Source organism: Lytechinus variegatus, chromosome 1 (assembly GCF_018143015.1).
Source record: "Lytechinus variegatus isolate NC3 chromosome 1, Lvar_3.0, whole genome shotgun sequence".
In the NCBI taxonomy this organism is placed as follows: Eukaryota; Metazoa; Echinodermata; class Echinoidea; order Temnopleuroida; family Toxopneustidae; genus Lytechinus; species Lytechinus variegatus.
The window spans coordinates 25,040,407-25,062,674 of record NC_054740.1 but is presented as its reverse complement, the minus strand read 5'-3'; the positions used below and the strand labels follow the sequence as shown (position 1 = coordinate 25,062,674).

At 35.7% G+C, this 22,268-nt stretch overlaps 1 protein-coding gene across 1 annotated transcript; it reads right to left on the bottom strand.

The window, feature by feature from the left end:
• Positions 1-4,584: 4,584 nt before the first annotated feature.
• LOC121409961 (dehydrogenase/reductase SDR family member on chromosome X-like) lies at positions 4,585-21,162 on the bottom strand. The gene is made up of 6 exons (XM_041601757.1): positions 20,972-21,162; positions 11,474-11,581; positions 9,943-10,113; positions 9,133-9,340; positions 8,203-8,422; positions 4,585-5,107 (listed from the first exon to the last, which is right to left on the bottom strand). Exons 1-6 carry the CDS (start codon positions 21,069-21,071, stop codon positions 4,847-4,849), a joined length of 1,068 nt encoding a protein of 355 aa, XP_041457691.1. The 5' UTR covers positions 21,072-21,162; the 3' UTR covers positions 4,585-4,846.
• Positions 21,163-22,268: the final 1,106 nt, after the last annotated feature.

Genomic DNA, 22,268 nt, shown 5'->3' with positions numbered 1-22,268 from the left:
GTTCATTGTGGAAGTGTGGTCTTACAATGAAAGATGGACTTTGAATTATTCACCAGAAAAAAAAATGCCTTGTGACTAACTTAAAAAAAAAAAGTTTGGCTTGTATGTGTACTCACTCATACTTGACTTAGCTGAAAATTTTTCCATGTAATGTATAGTATTGATGTTGTTTTGTTTGTTTTTTGCTTCTCTTTGAACCAATTAGTCTACAGTATGGACCTAGTTTTGTTTCTCAACCAGAGTTGAGAAATCCTGCTTTCCATGTAGTTGAATCTAATTATTGTTCAAAGATATCCAGTATTTAAAAAACTACAGGATTTCATTAATGGCCAAGCAAAATATTTTACAATGTTTTATTTTAAAGGTTTATGCATCAAGACTACCAATAAATCACATGGGCTTCTTGCAGTAACGCCTCTGTGCTACCCTAGTCTGCTAGGCAAACCCTTCACTTGAGTTATGTAAGGGTCTGAATGTGCAGCCTACTCATGCCTTGTGTACTGAAGGCTCGTATGTGCTAGTCTTGCCTGGAGGCACACTTGTTGATCAAAGTTCCAATCAGGGTCTGTGCCTGCAGACTAGTGCTACCCACAGCCTATGAATTCATACTTGACAATCCTCATTATTGATAATGAAAGCATCTTGATACTTGATGCTACATGATTAATTTGAAAAGCTTGTTTATACTATCTCAAAATTCATAGTTCACCTCAACTTTAATAATATTCACTATGGAACACATACAGTACAAATTACTGATTGTACGTACTATAAAATGCTTGCAAGGTTTATAACTCATGCATTCACAATAAAACACAAAGTATGACTTTGTTATTTGTTATAGAATATATTCCATTCATTTTAATACTTTGCTATGAAATCACAATAGACATTGGCAGGTTCAAATTCTGCAGCATTTGTTTTCCTTCAAGTAAAAATACATGTATTATGAAGGAAACTTAATAAAATAGCTCTCACTTTAATGTACTGTTCTAAAAATATGATCATACATGTACATGTACATTGCCACACAGCGTAAGCGAATACTGAAATTATTCAAAATTACAATATGTTCAAATAGTTCATGATATCAAAATAAAATTTACACCAATGTATTAATGAAGGAAATTTATAAAATTATAAAGTGATGGAAAATGAAAGCTTTAGTGAGGTATATACACATGATGTATTTATTTTCAAATACTATCGAAATGCAACAATATGTTTAAGTAATGTTCTAAGTATTTAATGCAAAGTAACCCTGTTCAAGAAAATAGATGCTAGAATAAACAAGAAATAGTAAGTTTACTGGATAAACCAAATCACAAATTACACAATATCTTTAAAAGGATATTAAAAATGAAACAAAGGTCATAAAAGCATAATAATGATAGTAATAATAGTAATATTCTGTTCTTTTATAGTGCATAACACATAAACTTATCATGTGTTTAAGTATAATTAAGAAAGCAAATGAAGAGTACTCTGTGTTGGCTGCTTTGGCACCGAGTCCATTACATGTTTAAACATAAAAAATAAGAATAAAGTTTTTACTATTTAAAATTAAATTCTGTCATTCATTTGTTACTTTTCTTTTAAAAAAATCATTTGAAGTTGATTGTTTTGAGTTTCATTCAGGGTTGTTAGAAAAAGTAATTGCACATATATACACAATCTCTGATTGCACTCGAGATTATAAACCATAAATTGTAAATCTTTTTGTTCATATATAGAATATGCATGAATTCACATTAGGTGTACTAACACAACATTAGCGCAATAATGAGTTTCCATTAATTCAAATAAGTACAAAATAATATAATTATTCTAGATTTTATATGAAAAGCTTGCTATTAAATATCTGCAAGTGTATTTTTTTTCAGCAAATGGAGGAAATAAATTTTCACACACAGAAATACAATAAAAATACTGAACATAATGAATTAACATGATTACATGATTTTGAATGAAATGATGGGTAGGTATCTTACTGCGTTTACACAATTACTTTTTCACTCTTTGTTTCATTCTTCAACCAGCAACTGAGATTTTACAACCTTCTGGAGATTACTTTGTAGTCAGTCATGCATGCAAAGATCCGTATGAAAATGGTACCAAAATATGCGGGGACATTAACTCTATCAAGAAATATCAATAAATCAATGATTAAATGTTCACAACTCAGACAAGACAGCTTCAAACTTACGGAACATTTTTTCTGACTCACTCTGTAAATTATTTAAGAAATACGACATGATCCTTAACAAATCAAATAATATCTAATAGTTCAACTTTCTTCACGACAAATTGTGTTACAAAAAAATTAAAAAGTATCAAAATTCTAGCAATCTTGAGAGTATCTTTTGTGTAAAAATATTAATTTAGTTAAACATTGGTGCAAGTCATAAAATGTATTTTCAGTACGACCATTTCTACCTGAGAAATATTTTGCAGCATTTATATTTTCCTTCATATTTAAAACTATACTAAAAACAATTAAACAAAATACAAATGGTAGTAATATACCATTACAAATACAATTATGATCTACATGTATGTATGTAACGTATGAGAAGAGATGACGTCATTTAATAGATATCATTTCATATACAAATAGTGAACAAGCATGAGTGTGATGGTACCAGATTTCTCATAAGGTGAAAGAAAAAGACTCAAGTTAAAAGAGTACCGGTTTATCTTTCTTACACTGAAGGCGAAATGTCATACCACTGCATGAAAAAGAATAATCACTATTAGCAAACATACTAACAATAATATGTTTTCCTGTTAAAGGTATTGGTTAACTTTGTGAGCAGCCGATTTAAAAAAATTCTCAAACCAAGATGAAACATGTGTACAAGTGCATGTATTAGAACTAATAAACCCTGAAAATAACCATTATTGAGAATGAAAAGCTAAAACTACAAGGCAAACCCTGATTATGTAAATAGGCGTCTTGTAGACGCCTAAATAGTACACATTAGTGAATGGGATGAAATTAAGATTGTGTTTCCTGTCACTTTATATTTCAATTTTTTAAGCACTAAATAATGATTTTCGAACGCAATTTTTTCTGGGCTTCATTTTTGTACAACATATCACAGACACAGGTGACAAGTGTGACCTTCTACACGTAGCTCAGATTTTTTTAAAAGTCAAACCAATGTTAACCAATCACTTTAAACTATAGGAAGGAATGATTGAAAGCAAAAAGCAAAGTACCTTAACCTACAATGGCAGAGCACACTTAGCAAGTACTCCCTACACCTGCATTTATTTACTAGTTGCAATGAGTTGAATCATATTGTGACATCACCTCCTACATGTAAGTCATGCAATGCTACATTTCGGATGGTACATGTACATGTGCAACATTACGAATGTTGCACATTCATCTTCTCATTAGCATGCATACAAAAACTAAGTAGGCATTGTATAATACCATATGGCAGATTTTCATATGGCATCTATAGTTGGGAGAGTTACCAATACATTATAATTTATAATGAACTGCATATACAAATGTTCTATTCATGTTGTTGAGTTTTAAAGAATGAATGCATTATTTATCAAGGTTAATTGGAAATTAACTGGACTCTCAAAGTACAACATAATTGGCACTTAATTAATATCCAAAAGGCTTTATGTACATTATTTGTGTTGCCTACATGTAAATATGGCATGCCTTATTGTCTTAGTTTAGTACAATTGAACATAATCAGCTGCAAATATATATACACTGTATAAGATTTAATCAAGTTGAACAGGATTATATATATGAATATAACATAAGAGTTGGAATGTGTTTAAAAAGATTGACAAATCATGTTGCTTAATAGATGTAAAGCATGAAATGTATTGATATTTTGCAAACATATTACATGTAAGAACTAATTAAATGAACTTCAATTTTAAGAGAACTTGTGTTTTACCAAAATGGCAATATGGTACATTATTTTTACTAATAATATGGGCAGAATTCAGATTAATGTTACAATTGGGTCTCCATTAATAATTAACATTCAGATGTTTTTGCTGGTTTAGTTTTTTTTCTTTTTATAAAATCACTTCTCAAGCATGTAATGGGACCAACAAATTAAGAATACAGTGCACTCCATATACAGTATAACTAGTCCCGGGCCCATTGCATAAAAGTTACTATTACGGTAACTTTGCCAACAAATTGTAACTTCCACGGTAACGATGCTAAGCAACCAATCAGGATCAAGGATTTAAGGGAAGTTACCATAATATTAACTTTTATGCAATGGGCTCCTGGCCTATTGCAGATCTGCCAACATCTGGGAATGAAAAACTGATTAAAATAAACATATTTTTCCCAAAAATGTGTATTTCATAATAAAATGCTTGGCGCACTCGCTCATCGCGGCGCTCAAGCTGCATGCAAGCTAAAATGCGCACTGCTCTTGCAGATGAAAAAAAACATAACCTTGAAACGTGTATATCTTCACCCTGGTTTTAACAAAATGATTGAAAAAAAAAGTTACCTGAAATTAAATTGATGTAATAACCATATTTGTGTACGTTTTATGAAATAGAAACATATAGAGATAATTTTTCTCAATAAATTACGATTTTGTATTTTTTACAAACAAATTTTGGTTGCAAAAACGTACTAAATACGCCTAAAACTTACTGGTCGGCAGGTCTGCTATTGTTCTGCTGTCCTGAAATCACAAACACCATTCTTCCCATTTGTTTAATTGATTGTTATCTTTTTAGAATGGTTCCATGACACCACAATGAAACTGCCACAAGGATTTAGACCCTGTGGAGGTGTCCTGTGGGTACCACCTGTAGAGGTATATTTAATGAAAGGTTGGAGTCACTGTGACCCCATCCTTGTCCTACCATTCTGCTGCTGCTGCTGGTTGTTCATCTCCTTCAATGTCCTGTGGCTGGTGATATCAACAGGAAGCCTGCACCACTCACAGGATTCCTTCCACAGGGCGACCTGTAACTTCCTGTCATAGGAGAGGCTGCTGGATGCAACAGAGCCACAGTTATCAAGGTAGCAACCTCCAACACCTTCCATCTCGTCCGATAAAGCAGCATATATCGACGTGGCGCTGCCTTTTTTACTGGTCTAAAGGAACAGGATAGAACAAAGATGGAAAGAAAATGGTGAAAAGGAAAACCAGTCAGGTTGGTCTGAAAGAGGAGAATGCTCAAGACAGAAAGAAGTTGAAGGAGGGAGTGTCATCGTACTGCAAGAATCTGTCACCCCTTGTAAGAGGGAATATGCTGACTGAAATAAATGAGGAGGGGGAGGATGGTGAGGAGGATATTGATGATGATGATGGTGATGATGATGATGGTGATGATGATGATGGTGATGATGAAATGATGCTGATGGTGATGATGATGATGATGATGATGATGGTGGTGGTGGTGGTGATGATGATGTGATAATGATGGTGATGACGATGATTATGATGATGATGGTTATGATGGTGATGAAGATGATGGTGATGATGATAAGATGATGGTGATGATGATTAAGATGGGATGATGATGATGGTGGTGGTGGTGATCTGGTGATGATGATAATGATGATTATGATGATGGTGGTGGTGGTGATGATGATTATAATGGTGGTGATGATGATGATGACGATGATGGTATTTTGATGTAGATGATTTTAATTTGTCTCCATTTTTAATTCCACTTCTTGAAATACAATGTCAAAACTTATGTACTGATTACAACTATAGATTATTCTCTCTTTTAGAAATTGCAAGGGAAAATTTGAAGATCTACATTTTGTGCAATAATAATTCTACTTGTATGCCTATTTCTAAAATTCATTCATTTTCAAATGAAAAAATAAGGACAACGGAGGAGTAAATAAATGTGATGGGGAGGTCCCTACACTAAATGTACTGTTCATTGTCTGAGAAAAGCCTATTGATGTACATCAATGAAAAAAAGTGGAAAAGGACATTTTTCATATAACCATCCAAACATTGCATAGATCACATAAAAGGCCACCAACTTAGTGGGTATTTTATCAAGTGTATTTAAACCAAACGAATAGCAGACCAAACAGGTTTAGCCCATGTTTTATCAGACTATCCGTGAACCATCTTTCCAATGTGACAAAGTAAATAACAAGTAGATTTAAATGGAAATGAGACCAGCCGTGCATTGGGCAAAGTGAAAAGTCTAAATGTGTATTTGACCAAGTGTGCTAGACCAACTGCGGACATCGAGTTAATATAACCAAATTTTTCTCCTTGAACTTGTAAAAAACACACAAACTATATAAGTGTGATGTTCTACCCATAATCAATTAGGCATTCACCCATTATGATTACTATGCCAAGGCAATGAGAAAACACAAAACAGAACAAACCTTAATACCTCTGACCTACTTCTGAACTTTTGTACAGAGTTCAACAAAAGAAACAAACAATATATCACACAATGCAATAACACTCATATCATGAATAACATTGAGCCAATGATTATCACTAAAGTGACAATAGTATCAAGGGCACAATACCCTTTCAGACACACCAATTTAATCATACAATAGTATGAATAAATGTACGGTTTGATAGTGAATTCATTGTTTGGGAGCAAACAGCCCATCAATAAAAATACAGGCTCAGTGGAAGAAAGTCTGTCTCATAACAGGTCGTCGGTTCAATCCCTGACCAAGTCATACCAAAGACTTAAAAATGGGACCTTTTGCCTTCTTTTCAGGCTATCGAACTAGAACAGTTCATGAGAGCTAAAATGGCTAACCTGAGTAATTAAATAGTCAATATAAGGACATTCAGACACAAAAGAAACACTGTACATAATGCATTAGTGTATCTCTACAAGATCTCTCTTGTCTGAATGAAGGGTTTTGTTTGCTTGATAACTATGAATGGACCTTGGTCAGATAATACCAAGGTACTGTAATGTTTTGTTCTGCAGTTGATATGACAAGTGCAAAGTCCAAGTCATTGTCCATGATTATCGCTTCAATGGGCATACAGCCAAGAAACCAAATTTGTGACCTAAATGTATTTTAATATAATTCAGTGAACAGCTTGAATTGATATGGATTATTTAATAGCCTTTGAAGAGGATTTTACAAAATTGAAGCTTACCAGTAAAAAAATTCTTAATGATTATTGTGAGAACAAGCCATATTATTGAGTTTACCCCTATAAGTCAAATCACTACTTAGATCATTAGTACCCTTACAAGTACATCATACACATGAGCCTGGTTTGTGATTGATTCATCAAAAGATTTTTAATTTATCAGACAGAAAAAATATCTTCTGGCAACCACTTTGGCCCATATTCTGAAGTCGGGTTTAAGTTAAACTCAGGTTTAAAGTTGTGGTTTAAGCATGGATGGCCAATTGTTACATAAATCACTAACAGTAAAGATATCATTTCAGCTCATTCGGCTCTTAAATCATTCATAATTATCTAGGAAGTATAAATAGATGATTGTTTTCACCATCGATGAATCAGGAAAGAGCAGAGTCAACATAAGAAACGTACAACTTAATAAAAATTTTGATACTTTTGTTTTCCATACTTAATCCACAACTTAAACCGACTTCAGAATAAGGGCCATTGTGTGTATTGCTTGACTATGATAAACTTAAACTCTAATCAGTAAACCTTTAAACCTTGTGTTTTTTTTCTGGCCATAGGATTAAAGGGTTTTCACTTTTTCTACAAGTATTAAATACCAAATGGTTAAATCTAGTTGTTTACTATCAATTTTGTATAATTGCTGATACACTTGGTGTAATAACACCAAATCTTATTCTCATTCAGTCTAATGCCCAGATAATCTAACTTGCTAATTTTGCCTATTGTCAAATGGAAATCTGGTGCATGACAAGTGAATTTAGACAAGTTAATTCAGGTAGTATTAGAACAAGTGGATATTAGACAAAATAAGTACAGCCTACATGGTAATTAGACAAAATGGTAATTTGATTTAGAATGGTAATTAGACCTAATTGTTATTTTTTAAAAGTGGTTGTAAAGAAACTAGGATTGGACCATGTGGGAGAAGACCAAATGGAACATAGACATAGCCGGAGGAGACCAAGAGTCAATTAACCTATTGACTACTGAATTCCTTGATTTCCATAGGCTTTGTACGGGGATCATTTGGTTCCAGTTGGCAAGTGGTTAATTGATAAAAAGAGATTCTACCTACCCAAATCAGACCAAGCTGAGAAAAAATAATCTTTGCCATCTGCATGATCGGATGAAGGTTCTGATAGAGTTGTGTTCCAACGACTCCAGGATGAAGGCTGTTGACGGTTACCCGACGGCTAGCTCGGTAGATACGACGCTGGAGCTCTTGGGTGCCTAAGACTACGGCTAGTTTGCTGTCGGCGTAGGCCTTGTAAGGGGAATACTCTTTCTTTGGCATGCTTGGAGAAGAAATAAACAAGCATCAAGATTAAAATTTGAAAAATGAATGCAGATTTACAAGATTCTATTGCTTTTATCTGCATGCATGTCTCTCACTTTTGTTTATGTTTCATTTCAACTTTAGATGAAATAGCTGTAATACTTTAAAAACTGGTCAAAAACTATCACATCACATTCAAACTTCTATGGACTTATGTGCAATGAAAAGTGGCATTGCAAACTCATAACCATGACTGCATTTGCAATACTGTGAGAAAACTGAACATTTTTTTTAAGACGTGTGTGATTTATGTATTGCTAATAGTAAAATGAAATTCATGATGAAATGAAATGACATTGAATGAAATCAAACTTTACATAAATCTATTAAAAAATGAGTCAGCCTGGGGCTTATGACACTTTGGCTCTCCATCTGGAAATAACGTTAAAGGCCCTGTCACATTTTTCCATTCAAGACTTGCGGGTGAGCTGCAATCAATCACCTGCAATAAAGTTTTGAGCATTAAAACTTTTCTGTGTAAAAATTGGACTTGCACGTGCTTCTATAGGCGACAGCATGTGATACACACAAGTCACACTCAAGACTTGCATGGAACGACGTCATAGGGCCTTAATGTGTCTAGATGGCGAGATACATTATCTTGTCATCTAGACAAGTCAATGACACTTCAAAGCTTCCATACATGTACATCCGAGCTCATAGACTTACATTTTTGGCATATGTGAAGCATCCATCCATCCCCCAAAATGAGCAATGGAAGAAACATTAATGATCCTTGCGTAACTCCTAGAATGAGCTGAGGTGTGGAGTTTATCTAAGAGGAGTCTAGTCAAGAGGTAATGGCCGAGGTAGTTGACCTGAAACTGCATTTCAAAATCATCTGCTGTCTTGCAATATGGTGTCGCCATGATTCCAGCTTCAGAATAGAAAGAGATGAAGCGAAATGATTAGAAACAATCAATGTTGTCCATTTCATGTAGTTAATAATAAAACAAATTTTCTGAGAATTATAATGAGATGAGATTTACGGCTTAGAGTTCTCATCAAATTCTGGAAATGAATTACAGAAGAAGAGAACTGAAAGATATAGAAGCCGAGATGAACATAAATTTGACACAAAACGAACAAAAAGAAATGGGATAAAAAGTAATTCAACCCAAAATTATCGACTCTTTTGGGGTCACATGATAATACAAGCTACACGTATGTTTTTTTATTAAATCCCCCTAAATCTGCAGATATTTACAAATCTCTCTTTGAATGTTCATTTTGAATTTTCTATGATTATGAAAGTAAAAATGTTTATCCATCTGCTTTTTATGTTAATTTTTTATGATTTGGTATATATTTTTTCTGTTGAGAATGAATTTCACGAATTTAATTTTCAATAAATGAAAGTGCATCATATTCAAAAGTCCAGTAACATTTTCTAACAACGATGATCAAGTAAACTAGCTATGTAAAAAAATGTAAAAAAAGCACTAGACAATGATGTGAAATCACTATTTGAATACTCACCATTATTAACTAAAATATGTAGAGGTAGTTTCTTATCAAGAAAACTTTCAGCAAAGTCACGCACTGACTGAAGGGAAGACAAATCAAGTGGTATCCACTCAACGCGAGCCAAGGCATTATCCTTTTTTATTGCCTCAATAGCCTTCCGTGCTTTTTTACTCTGAGGGGTACCTGAATGCAAATATAGCAAAGATAAGTGCATGATTGAATTATCATCACTGTTGAATAATATGAAGCTATAATATCGTCTATTTTTAAAGATAAATTCCAGGAGTGGTATTCTGAGATCCATTTTATCTCAGATAAAATAAAATATTTTATCTCCGTTAAAATCAGTGAGATAAAATACCCTTAAAATCTCTCCGAATTGGTATTCTGAGAACAATTTTATCTTCATTTTATCTCTGTAAGACACACCTATTTTTTAATCAATATCCAATTAGAAATGCGCTTTTATAGCTCTCTGATATCACTCAACCAATGGAAATCCAGACTGCGTCAATTTATTGAGTTCACATACGCTTGCACAATATGCTTACGTGTCTTTCAGAGATTTCTTTTTAACAAAAATGACAATACTCTCATCTTTTTTTCGAAGTCTATTTCGCATCTTTTCAAGCATTGTTTCAAAGACAATATTAGTCAAGAAAAGTCTTATGAAATACTTCCTAATTGTACAGGTATAACTTTAAGGTGTTGTTCTCAATGAATATATCATTTTTCTTCATTTTCATGTCAATATTTGGAGTTAATTCATGTAGAAATATTGACGAAATCAACGTCGCGGAGATAAAATAGCCCCTACCCTCTTTTAAGTTTATTTTATTTTTTCTTCAAAGTAAATTGGGCGCAAGCACATCATCCGCGTTGCAATGTTCAGATACGCGTTGGGCATGTCTACGCAGCCACTGCTCTGTTGCGTATCATCATAGCTACGCAAGATAAAATTTGTACGCAAGATAACATTTTTGATTTTATCTGAGAGATAAAACGTCATCTCAGAATACCAATTTCATTTTAAGAGATAAAATAAAATATTTTAAAGATAAAATGACCTCAGAATACCGCCCCAGTTCTGGTAACGATCTCAAAATGACTTTTTACAGAATCTAATATAATGACCACCCCAGTGTCTGTTTGTACGAATAAAAAATATGTGCCAAAGGATTCTGGAAGAAATTAAATAACAAAAAAATAAGCGTGGATTCGGTCACTTCCGTCGGGTCTTTATTCCAGTAATACTAACACACTGTCCCACATGTGCCTATCTGTGTTGGCGATCTTCAGTGTGATCGTATTTCAGCTTAGATTTTATGATTTCACATAGTTCAGTTTATGTAACTGTACCAGATCTAGATCCACAATGATATAATCATACTTAACCTTGGTTTTACAGACTTTCTCACTATATTAGTGTTTTACTGCAACTACTATCATTTAGCTTTAAAATTTGAAAAACTTACTCTCAAAAATTACTTGTATCCTAGTTATTTTGTAATCTGTTGGATGTAACTGAAAATATACTACTCACCAAGCACTACTTGTACTCCTTTCTTGCATAATACTTTGGCAGTTTCTAAACCAATACCTGAGGCTCCTCCAGTTACTATGGCAACCTGTCCATCATGCCTTGAAATATCTAAGGTAGATTCAACGATGGAGAGAAAAATATTTATCAATTATCAAACCTATTGTGGATAATTACAAAAAAAAGAACACAGACAAGATTATTGCTGACATGTTCATGATACGTGTCAAAATGCCCCTCTGACATATGACTCAATTGATTCCAAAATTAAGTAGTATTCTAAATTAAATGTGCATAACTAGAAAGCTCATTTCAAGTTCTAACTTCTGTAAATATTTCAGCGGTCTTGCTTCAACAGTTTGGAATACCTAATCTATTGGGTAGCAGTGGTGCGTTTCAGCCCATTCCAAGCTTGCATGCAGCATAGCTGTATGTTGTGCAGTGTCTATCATTTCATCATCCACAATCTGACCAGGGAATTTCCTAATCTGACCAAGGAAACCTACAATCTCAGAATGGGCTAAAAAAAAAAACACTGCTACACAACAGATTTACATTGTATCCATATTTTCATAAGAGTTAGAAAAAGAAATGAGCTTTGACTTGTTTACATTTAATTGAGATTTTTTTTTAATTCATTTTAAAAATGGTTAATTAAAACATGCGTCTGCTCATTATTCACAGACAAAGCTGGTAAAAACAGGTGTACAATTCAAAAGCATATAAACAATAAACATAATGATACTCAAATGACATACACTGAAGTCACATACATGTACATGTAGTGGAAAATAACCAACTTCTAATAACACAAGGAATTTTATGCACGTAGCCATGTACATAATTGTTGAAAACAAAAAAATATACTTTGTATTGAGCATTATAACACTAATGTACATTTTGTAAGTTATTGAGCCATACAAGTATGTCACTCAGAGGGATATTTTTTTTTGGGGGGGGGAAGCTGTAATAATTTATTTCTTACATTTTTAATTAAAAAAAAGAGTGACTTGTATTAAACTATTGGCCTATCAATATCATTTATAGTTTGAAAAAAAACTCTTACCCGGTACTTATAATCATACTTAACAAAATGAAAATGAAGTTTTGGGGGAATCCCCCCCCCAAAAAAAAAAATTAAAAAAATTCTTCAAGTAGTATACTGTCATCCATGTGGACCCTCTAATAGCCTCTATTATTAGTTTTGACAAGCCATATACTGGAAGAGATGGGTTTTTAAGGGAAGGGGCTCGAGGAGGGGGGGGGGCAGTCAAATGTACTGACCAAATCATTTCCAAACACCCTCAAAACAAGTTTTTTATGTGTGAAAAATAACCCCCTAAAACAAGTTTTTTGCGAGCTTCATTACACATTTTGGCCCCTAAACAGTTGTCGCCAGAATATGACCCCCAAACAAGTTTTTCTATTAATTTGCTAACAATAAAGCTTAAATAGACAAAACTACATTGATGGGAATTGCACACCCCAAGTGCAGTTAGGATTAAAATACCATAATTATTTAGGGAAGAACATGAACACTTTTCAGAAACGAGAAGGAAAAAGCCTCGGGGGAAAAAGCTTGAGAAAAAAACATAGATCTACCCTAAACACGCTTGGCTAGTCTTTAAAAAAAAACTTTGGGAAAAAAAATACCATATGTTTGACCCTGTGATTGACCAGTCTTCCAAAACCAATAGTAGACTTGTTAAGAGGTTGAACGCTGCACTTTTTAGTACAAATGTCCCACTTGGCACAAATGTTACTTGAGTCAAAAGAAAAAGATTCATCCAAAGAGACACGCTGTATCTATGCAAATAAGTAAGTAATTTGCATAAATTTGCATATTATGTCGATATAGTGAAAACAAGTACATGTATTTAAGAATACATATTTAACCAGAATTGCCCTAAAATTGGAAATTAAGTCCTAGGGTAAGAAAGAGAAGAAACTTGTCATAAAATGATTGGGATGTCCTTGTTTATTATTACCTAATTTACATAAAGTATGCAAATTATAATTTAAAACAGAGTATTTTTTCATGAATCCTGAACTGTTTTATAAATAACAGCAATTAATACACAATGTCATTATTCTACATGAAAGAGAATATACTAACGATAACATCGATATGCTTCATGACAGTATTAGTGTCTTAATTTGCTTAGAAACAGGGCAAATATTTCAAAATGTATGACGTGATATTGCGCTAAAACGAGACCAAAACAACCACTATGTCACAGTCACACTCACGAATCGGACAATAAGGCGATCAATGGTAGATAACACAATCCCAACACAATAGCTTCAATCGGCTTCTCGTATCCCTTTTGTTGGTGTGTCTGCCACACCATGATCTATGGTATATACGGGCAAAATGCATTTCGGTATCGGTAAAACACTATCTGTTTCATTTCTTTCTAATTTGTTTCTCTTAATTGGAAAATTTACAGGAGACATTGCTTTGCAGGTTACTCTAATGAAGCTCTGGCACATGAATCATGACAAATGTACCCCACCTCAATCCACATTTTAATTTAATTAAAATATATATCTTTTGGAGACTGTGAAGTGGCAGAACTGCATTCCCCCGGCACTCCCGCCACTTGACAAAACCAGTTTGACTTGTATTATCGACTTGGAAAAGACGATTTATGAGACATCAGTCAACATGTTTCCTGAAGAAAGTTTTTTTATTTTTTATTTAAGCCTACGCCCACGGGAGCCCTCGGAATTTATCCCATCCCCTCGATCTCCGTATTTCGATACTAAGTAAAAAAATATCGTGTTTTAAAGCCATCGGCAAGGCAAATTGCGTTTTTTTTTATAATAAAGGCACTTTTATTTTAATCTATATTTCATATTTAAATTAATTGGCATAATCGTGATATAGTCCCCAAATCCAAAAGTGGGGATTATTAGATTCACACCTACCAGAACGCATGAAAATCACTTCCTTTCTCCAGAACACAGTCCCCAACTCTCGCACAACAATGTGGCAAAATGATAACACACACAAATGAAACACACAGTATATAAACACTAGGGTTCTCTCCCTATTATATACTCGTGATACAGTCCCCACTCAATGGGAAATCAAGTTCGATTTTCACGGCGGTGGGGACAGTTTAAACAGTATAGTATACTCGTGATCCAGTCCCCACGCTATGGGATACACAGTTCGCTTTGTACGCAGTGGGGACGGTTCCAACAGTATAGCTATACTCGTGATACCATCCCCACGCTATGGGATACACAGTTCGCTTTGTACGCAGTGGGGATAGCTCCAACAGTATATATACTCGTGATACCGTCCCCCCACAACATCAAAGCGTGCTCGTTCAACAAGAGGATGGGGACAGTTTCCCGATGCAACGTGACAAGGATAAAACACATTTGGGTATGGTTGCGGAAGTTGGGGGAGGATGGGGGGGGGCGGGCGGGGAGGGGGGAAGGACTTCAGCCCCTTCCTTTTTCCAAACATAAACGTAAAAATATGACCATAAGATTGTGATTTACTGTGCATCTTCAGTTTCCAATGTAATGCACTTTAACCATGAATGTAATAATTTTTGATCGCCCACAAAACACACAAATGAAACACACAGTATATAAACACTAGGGTTCTCTCCCTATTATATACTCGTGATACAGTCCCCACTCAATGGAAATCAAGTTCGATTTTCACGGCGGTGGGGACAGTTTAAACAGTATAGTATCCTCGTGATCCAGTCCCCACGCTATGGATACACAGTTCGCTTTGTACGCAGTGGGGACGGTTCCAACAGTATAGCTATACTCGTGATACCATCCCCACGCTATGGGATACACAGTTCGCTTTGTACGCAGTGGGGATAGCTCCAACAGTATATATACTCGTGATACCGTCCCCCCACAACATCAAAGCGTGCTCGTTCAACAAGAGGATGGGGACAGTTTCCCGATGCAACGTGACAAGGATAAAGCATTTTAGGGTATGGCTGCGGAAGTTGGGGGGGGGAGGACTTCAGCCCCTACCTTTTTCCAAACATACACCTAACTAGAATTTAATTCGTCATGCGGACGAATTAGGTGATCTGTCATGATTTTTCATTCAGAGTCGGCTAATGTATAAAATGAATAATTTAGATATGATTGATAATCTTGATTCTAGACATCCTAAGAATAAATTTTGACCATTGCTCAAAGTGATTATTAATGTTTCCCATAGACTTTACACGTAAGCAATTTTGAGAATTACAATTCCAATATTGCAAGTGAAAAACGGGCATGATCCCGGCATCTGATCAAAAAGTGGAGTGCACATTACCGAAAGCACAGAATCTCAGCTATAACATATTAAAAGCTCCGGCAAAACTGACTAGAAGAAATGGAGATATGGCTCACGAAATAGAGGAATGTCGAATCTAGTTTTGAGAAAAAGTCATGTCCCATAGAGATTACACACAAAATACATGTGATATGAAAAAAAACAATTATAATCTGTTTTATCTTGCTAAATTTTAACTTTCATACCTTTTAATTATCATAAAGGATCATGTAAGAGGTGGCAAAAAGAAAAAAAAAATGAAAAAAAAAATCATCTTTTCTACCCCAGGAATCGAACCTCCGCCGCGCCCTCGAGAAAGCAAGTCAAATGCGTTATCCATTGAGCCACGATATTCCCCATAGAGATTACACGTAAGCAATTTTGAAAATTACAATTCCAATTTTGCAAGTGAAATACGGGCATGATCCCGGCATCTGATCAAAAAATGAAGGGCACACTTCCGATAGCCCAGAATCTCAGCTACAACATGTCTAAAGCTCAAGGAAAGCTGACAAGAAAAAATGGAGATATGGCTCACGAAATAGAGGAATGTCGAATCTAGTTTTGGGAAAAAGTCATGTCCCATAGAGATTACACGCAAAATGAGGACAAATGACATGCCTCTTTTCATCGCTGTTTTACGCAATGATGCGTTTCTCAAAACGAATATCCATGTTAACTGAGGAGAAAGAGTACCTTCTAAACTAAGACATATCGAAATCTGGGCGAAAAATGATCTATATTCGAGAAGTTACAGCCAAATTTGCATAAATTTGATGACGTCATTTTTGAATAAATGAAATTTTTAGTTTGGGCGCCTATTTGATGACGTCACGAGATAATTTAGGGACAATGGTGACATGATATCAAATCTACAACTCATAATCTATCGATATATGAAAAAAAAATTGGGGGTCAACGGACTATTTAAAGAGCTACAGTGAATTTGCAATAGGCATGTTTTTGCCCATATATGGCCTATAGTGAGAGCTCGCGCGCACACGTGCTGCAAAGTTTAACGGGTGTTAATTTCGTTATTAATGGTTGTAGAAGGTTGATCAAGGTATCAAATTGCTCAGAATTTTATTAGCAATGCAATGATATTAAAAGAAACGGTTTTTCTGCGTTGCGTTAAGGTGTAACGCGCGGAAACGCGCGCGCATATGTGCGCGCGCGCAAATTTTCGAAATGCTTAAAATGACCTGAAACGTACCCAAAAAATTTTATAGGTCATTTGGACGATTTTTTTACCTTTGACGCGCGCGTACGCGCGCGTCATGACCTCTACATGACCTTTGATGACATTGACATTTGATCCTTGACATGAAGTTAATGTCATGTAAATATTGTTAATTTTTGATAATTGATAATGAAGATATGATCAAATGAAGAATTTTACAAAATGGCGCGTAGATGACGTCATCATGACCATATGACCTTGAAAAGCTTATTTTGCCGTCTCTATGATAGATTCTATATATGACGAAAAAATCAGCAAAATTGATTCAGCCGATTTCGAGAAAAGTTGGCGACAAAAAATAGGTACAATGAATAAAGATAGGAAGAAAGAAATAAAGAAAATTCTGACGAAATCAATAGGTGATCTGTCATAGACAGACCACCTAAAAATATGACCATAAGATTGTGATTTACTGTGCATCTTCAGTTTCCAATGTAATGCACTTTAACCATGAATGTAATAATTTTTGATCGCCCACAAAACACACAAATGAAACACACAGTATATAAACACTAGGGTTCTCTCCCTATTATATACTCATGATACAGTCCCCACTCAATGGGAAATCAAGTTCGATTTTCACGGCGGTGGGGACAGTTTAAACAGTATAGTATACTCGTGATCCAGTCCCCACGCTATGGGATACACAGTTCGCTTTGTACGCAGTGGGGACGGTTCCAACAGTATAGCTATACTCGTGATACCATCCCCACGCTATGGGATACACAGTTCGCTTTGTACGCAGTGGGGATAGCTCCAACAGTATATATACTCGTGATACCGTCCCCCCACAACATCAAAGCGTGCTCGTTCAACAAGAGGATGGGGACAGTTTCCCGATGCAACGTGACAAGGATAAAACACATTTGGGTATGGTTGCGGAAGTTGGGGAGGGATGGGGGGGGGGGCGGGCGGGGGAGGGGGGAAGGACTTCAGCCCCTTCCTTTTTCCAAACATAAACGTAAAAATATGACCATAAGATTGTGATTTACTGTGCATCTTCAGTTTCCAATGTAATGCACTTTACCCATGAATGTAATAATTTTTGATCGCCCACAAAACACACAAATGAAACACACAGTATATAAACACTAGGGTTCTCTCCCTATTATATACTCGTGATACAGTCCCCACTCAATGGGAAATCAAGTTCGATTTTCACGGCGGTGGGGACAGTTTAAACAGTATAGTATACTCGTGATCCAGTCCCCACGCTATGGGATACACAGTTCGCTTTGTACGCAGTGGGGACGGTTCCAACAGTATAGCTATACTCGTGATACCATCCCCACGCTATGGGATACACAGTTCGCTTTGTACGCAGTGGGGATAGCTCCAACAGTATATATACTCGTGATACCGTCCCCCCACAACATCAAAGCGTGCTCGTTCAACAAGAGGATGGGGACAGTTTCCCGATGCAACGTGACAAGGATAAAACACATTTGGGTATGGTTGCGGAAGTTGGGAGGGATGGGGGGGGGGGGGAGGGATGGGGGGGGGGCGGGCGGGGGAGGGGGAAGGACTTCAGCCCCTTCCTTTTTCCAAACATAAACGTAAAAATATGACCATAAGATTGTGATTTACTGTGCATCTTCAGTTTCCAATGTAATGCACTTTACCCATGAATGTAATAATTTTTGATCGCCCACAAATGCCTTCATATGAAGCACAAAAGTGCAAAGTCTTTTTCCAGACCCGGTTAATTAAAAATTATAATACAAGTCCAAAGTCTTTTTTCCAGACCCGGTTGTTTCAAAAGTCATAATATAAGTCCAAACTAAGATACCATAATGATATTCCAGTGGAATAAAAATTAAAAATCGAGTTTAGTCTTTTCTCCAAACCCCGATATTCCAAAATTATAAATAATACAACAACAATAACAGTATAACTATAAAGACAGCCCCCCCCCCATAACATGGACATATTTATAGCATAGTCTTTCAGCCAGACCCAGTTATTTTTTTCCAGAATAACGCTAATAGTAATAATAAGAATAAGAAAAACTCAATATCTAAGACCAAACAATCCTTCAACCTAAAAACCTATTTTAAAAAGAGGTTTTGAGCGTTTTCTTTATTCCAGACCTAATCAATTTTCATAAAATATGAAAAAAAATCTTCTAACGTGAGACCCTATCATATTCTTATTCTTGTGGAATAACACAAGTTTTAAAACATACTCTTTCCTCCAGATCCGGTTATTTAAAATCAATTTAAACAATCTTAAAAACATAAGACTTTGTCACATCCTTATTCCTGTGGAATAACAGGAGTACATGTATTATGCCTAGTCTTTCGTCTATAGACCTGGTTATTTAAAAGATAAACAAATATTGGAAAAAACATCAAAGCTATAAGACCAATCTTCAAAATTAAACCCAAAAGTTAAAATGCTTGGATTTAGAGTGTGGGGAAGTTACAAATTGATGCAGAGGTTCGAGGTTCGAGCCCTGGTCACGTCTTTCGGATGGTGACGTTAAAGGTCGGTCCCAGACGTAAATAATCATACCTGATTGATACACGTCTGACAAAACTAAAACACACACACACACACACACACGCTATTCAATGTTGATAAGATTGCGAGGTTTATGTCTTGTCGTGTTTTTAACGATTTTTTAAAACTAGGTCTGGAGGAAAGACTACACTATATGTCCATGTTGTTCGAAATAAATATTTTTTTATTATTATTATTAACTTATCAGTAGTAGTATTCATTTTTATTTCAAAGATCTGGGTCTGGGTGAAAGACTACGCTATATTTCCATGTGGGCCTTTGTTACTTTTTTACTCTGGTCTTGAAAAAAGACTTTGAACTTATATCACAATTTTTTAAAACAACCGGGTCTGGAAAAAATACTTTGAACTTATATCACAATTTTTTTAATTAACCAGGTCTGGAAAAAGACTTTGCACTTTTGTGCTTCATATGAAGGCATTTGTGGGCGATCAAAAATTATTACATTCATGGGTAAAGTGCATTACATTGGAAACTGAAGATGCACAGTAAATCACAATCTTATGGTCATATTTTTACGTTTATGTTTGGAAAAAGGAAGGGGCTGAAGTCCTTCCCCCCTCCCCCGCCCGCCCCCCCCCATCCCTCCCCCAACTTCCGCAACCATACCCAAATGTGTTTTATCCTTGTCACGTTGCATCGGGAAACTGTCCCCATCCTCTTGTTGAACGAGCACGCTTTGATGTTGTGGGGGGACGGTATCACGAGTATATATACTGTTGGAGCTATCCCCACTGCGTACAAAGCGAACTGTGTATCCCATAGCGGGGATGGTATAACGAGTATAGCTATACTGTTGGAACCGTCCCCACTGCGTACAAAGCGAACTGTGTATCCCATAGCGTGGGGACTGGATCACGAGTATACTATACTGTTTAAACTGTCCCCACCGCCGTGAAAATCGAACTTGATTTCCCATTGAGTGGGGACTGTATCACGAGTATATAATAGGGAGAGAACCCTAGTGTTTATATACTGTGTGTTTCATTTGTGTGTGTTATCATTTTGCCACATTGTTGTGCGAGAGTTGGGGGACTGTGTTCTGGAGAAAGGAAGTGATTTTCATGCGTTCTGGTAGGTGTGAATCTAATAATCCCCACTTTTGGATTTGGGGACTATATCACGATTATGCCGCATTAATTATTATCATTATTATTAATGTTATTATTATTATTATTATCATCATTAACAGACATTATCATCATCATCATTATTATTATCATTGTTCTGCAGTTTGTATAATGCTCTAGCACAGCAGTAAAGGCTATAAATGTTAAAAAACTGCTCGAAACATTAACAGCCAGCGATCGGGCGCGGGCCTCACCAAGCGCCAGGCCAGAGCGCAGGGCGCACGATATGCAGTAACGGTACTATATGCCAAAGACGCACGCGACGCCACGTCCACCTTGCAAATTGTAAGAATAGTTCTCACCTTCGGGCTTTTTGTTGCCTCTCAGAAGCTGACGAATGGTCGCAAATATTGCAATAGCATAGACAACAACCATATAAAACGCCTGCCTCCACCACTCCATTCCGCCATCTGAATAGTCAAGACAAAAGTCTGTGAATTAGGAGACGACTTTGTCACGTCTTCAACGCAAAAGCCCTGCAGCAACAAACGTAGAGCTAGAGTTTAATATATCATCACGTGTGCTAGTTTTGTCACGTGATATCTCTGTTTGTAAACATTGGGTTGATTTGGTTCATTCTACATGTATTTTGAACAGTGGCGTAGTTACGGGGGGGGCATAGGTGTGCGTGCCCCCCCCCTGAGATTAGGTGTGCCCCCCCTGAAAAAATTGGCGGTCGAGCCAAAAAAAGGGAGAAAGAAGGGAAAATACAGAAGGAGAAAAAGAGAGGAAATGAAGAGGAGGAAGACGAATAAATAAAATAATTTTGGGGGAATTAAGACTTGTAAAAAATCTTTCATGTTACTTAGCAAAATTTTCTCTCTCGCTTCGCGCTTGATAAGATTCATATCTTACTCAATATGCCGATATGGAGCTTAAAAAATATCAAATTTTGAAGTCAATGTATATTTCAGCTCGGACATCGAGCTTAAATATATAAAAGAAGTAGCCTAGTAGTAGTAGTAGTAGTGGTGGTAGTATTAGTACTAGAAGTAGTAGTAGTAGTAGAAGTAGTAGTAGTAGTAGTAGTGTTACGATACTGCAACAAATAACAAGTAAATTTGATTTTTTTTTATTTCCTCTTTTTTATTACAGGAAATAATTATACATAAATAAAACAAATAATGATCTTACATAAATTTCTTGAAGTGTCCGATGTAAAATCCCGAAGTGATGATGCTATATCCAAGTAATAATCCAAATGATAAAAATCCCAGTTGACTGGCGAAAATTCACAATGATGGCGATGATGAAACTGATGTTGAAGTCCGATGAATAATAAGAGTCACTGCAACGAGTTGAAATGTCCGTGAAGACGATGTTGATGATGATTAACAGTCAATTTCAGCAATCCATGGGTTGAAGCGTGTTCATTGAACAGGTTGATGATGTTGATGATCTCGATGAGAACTGATAATTTCTCAAAATAACTGCAAACAGTTCATTGATGCATAAACTGCTCTGATCTGATCTGGTGAAGTGATCTCATATGATGTGATGTGATCTCCTGCTCTCATATGATGTGATGGTGTGATCTAATATGATGTGATGATCATCTTGAAAAATCTGCAGCTTTTATACTAATTACAAGTGTTCTAG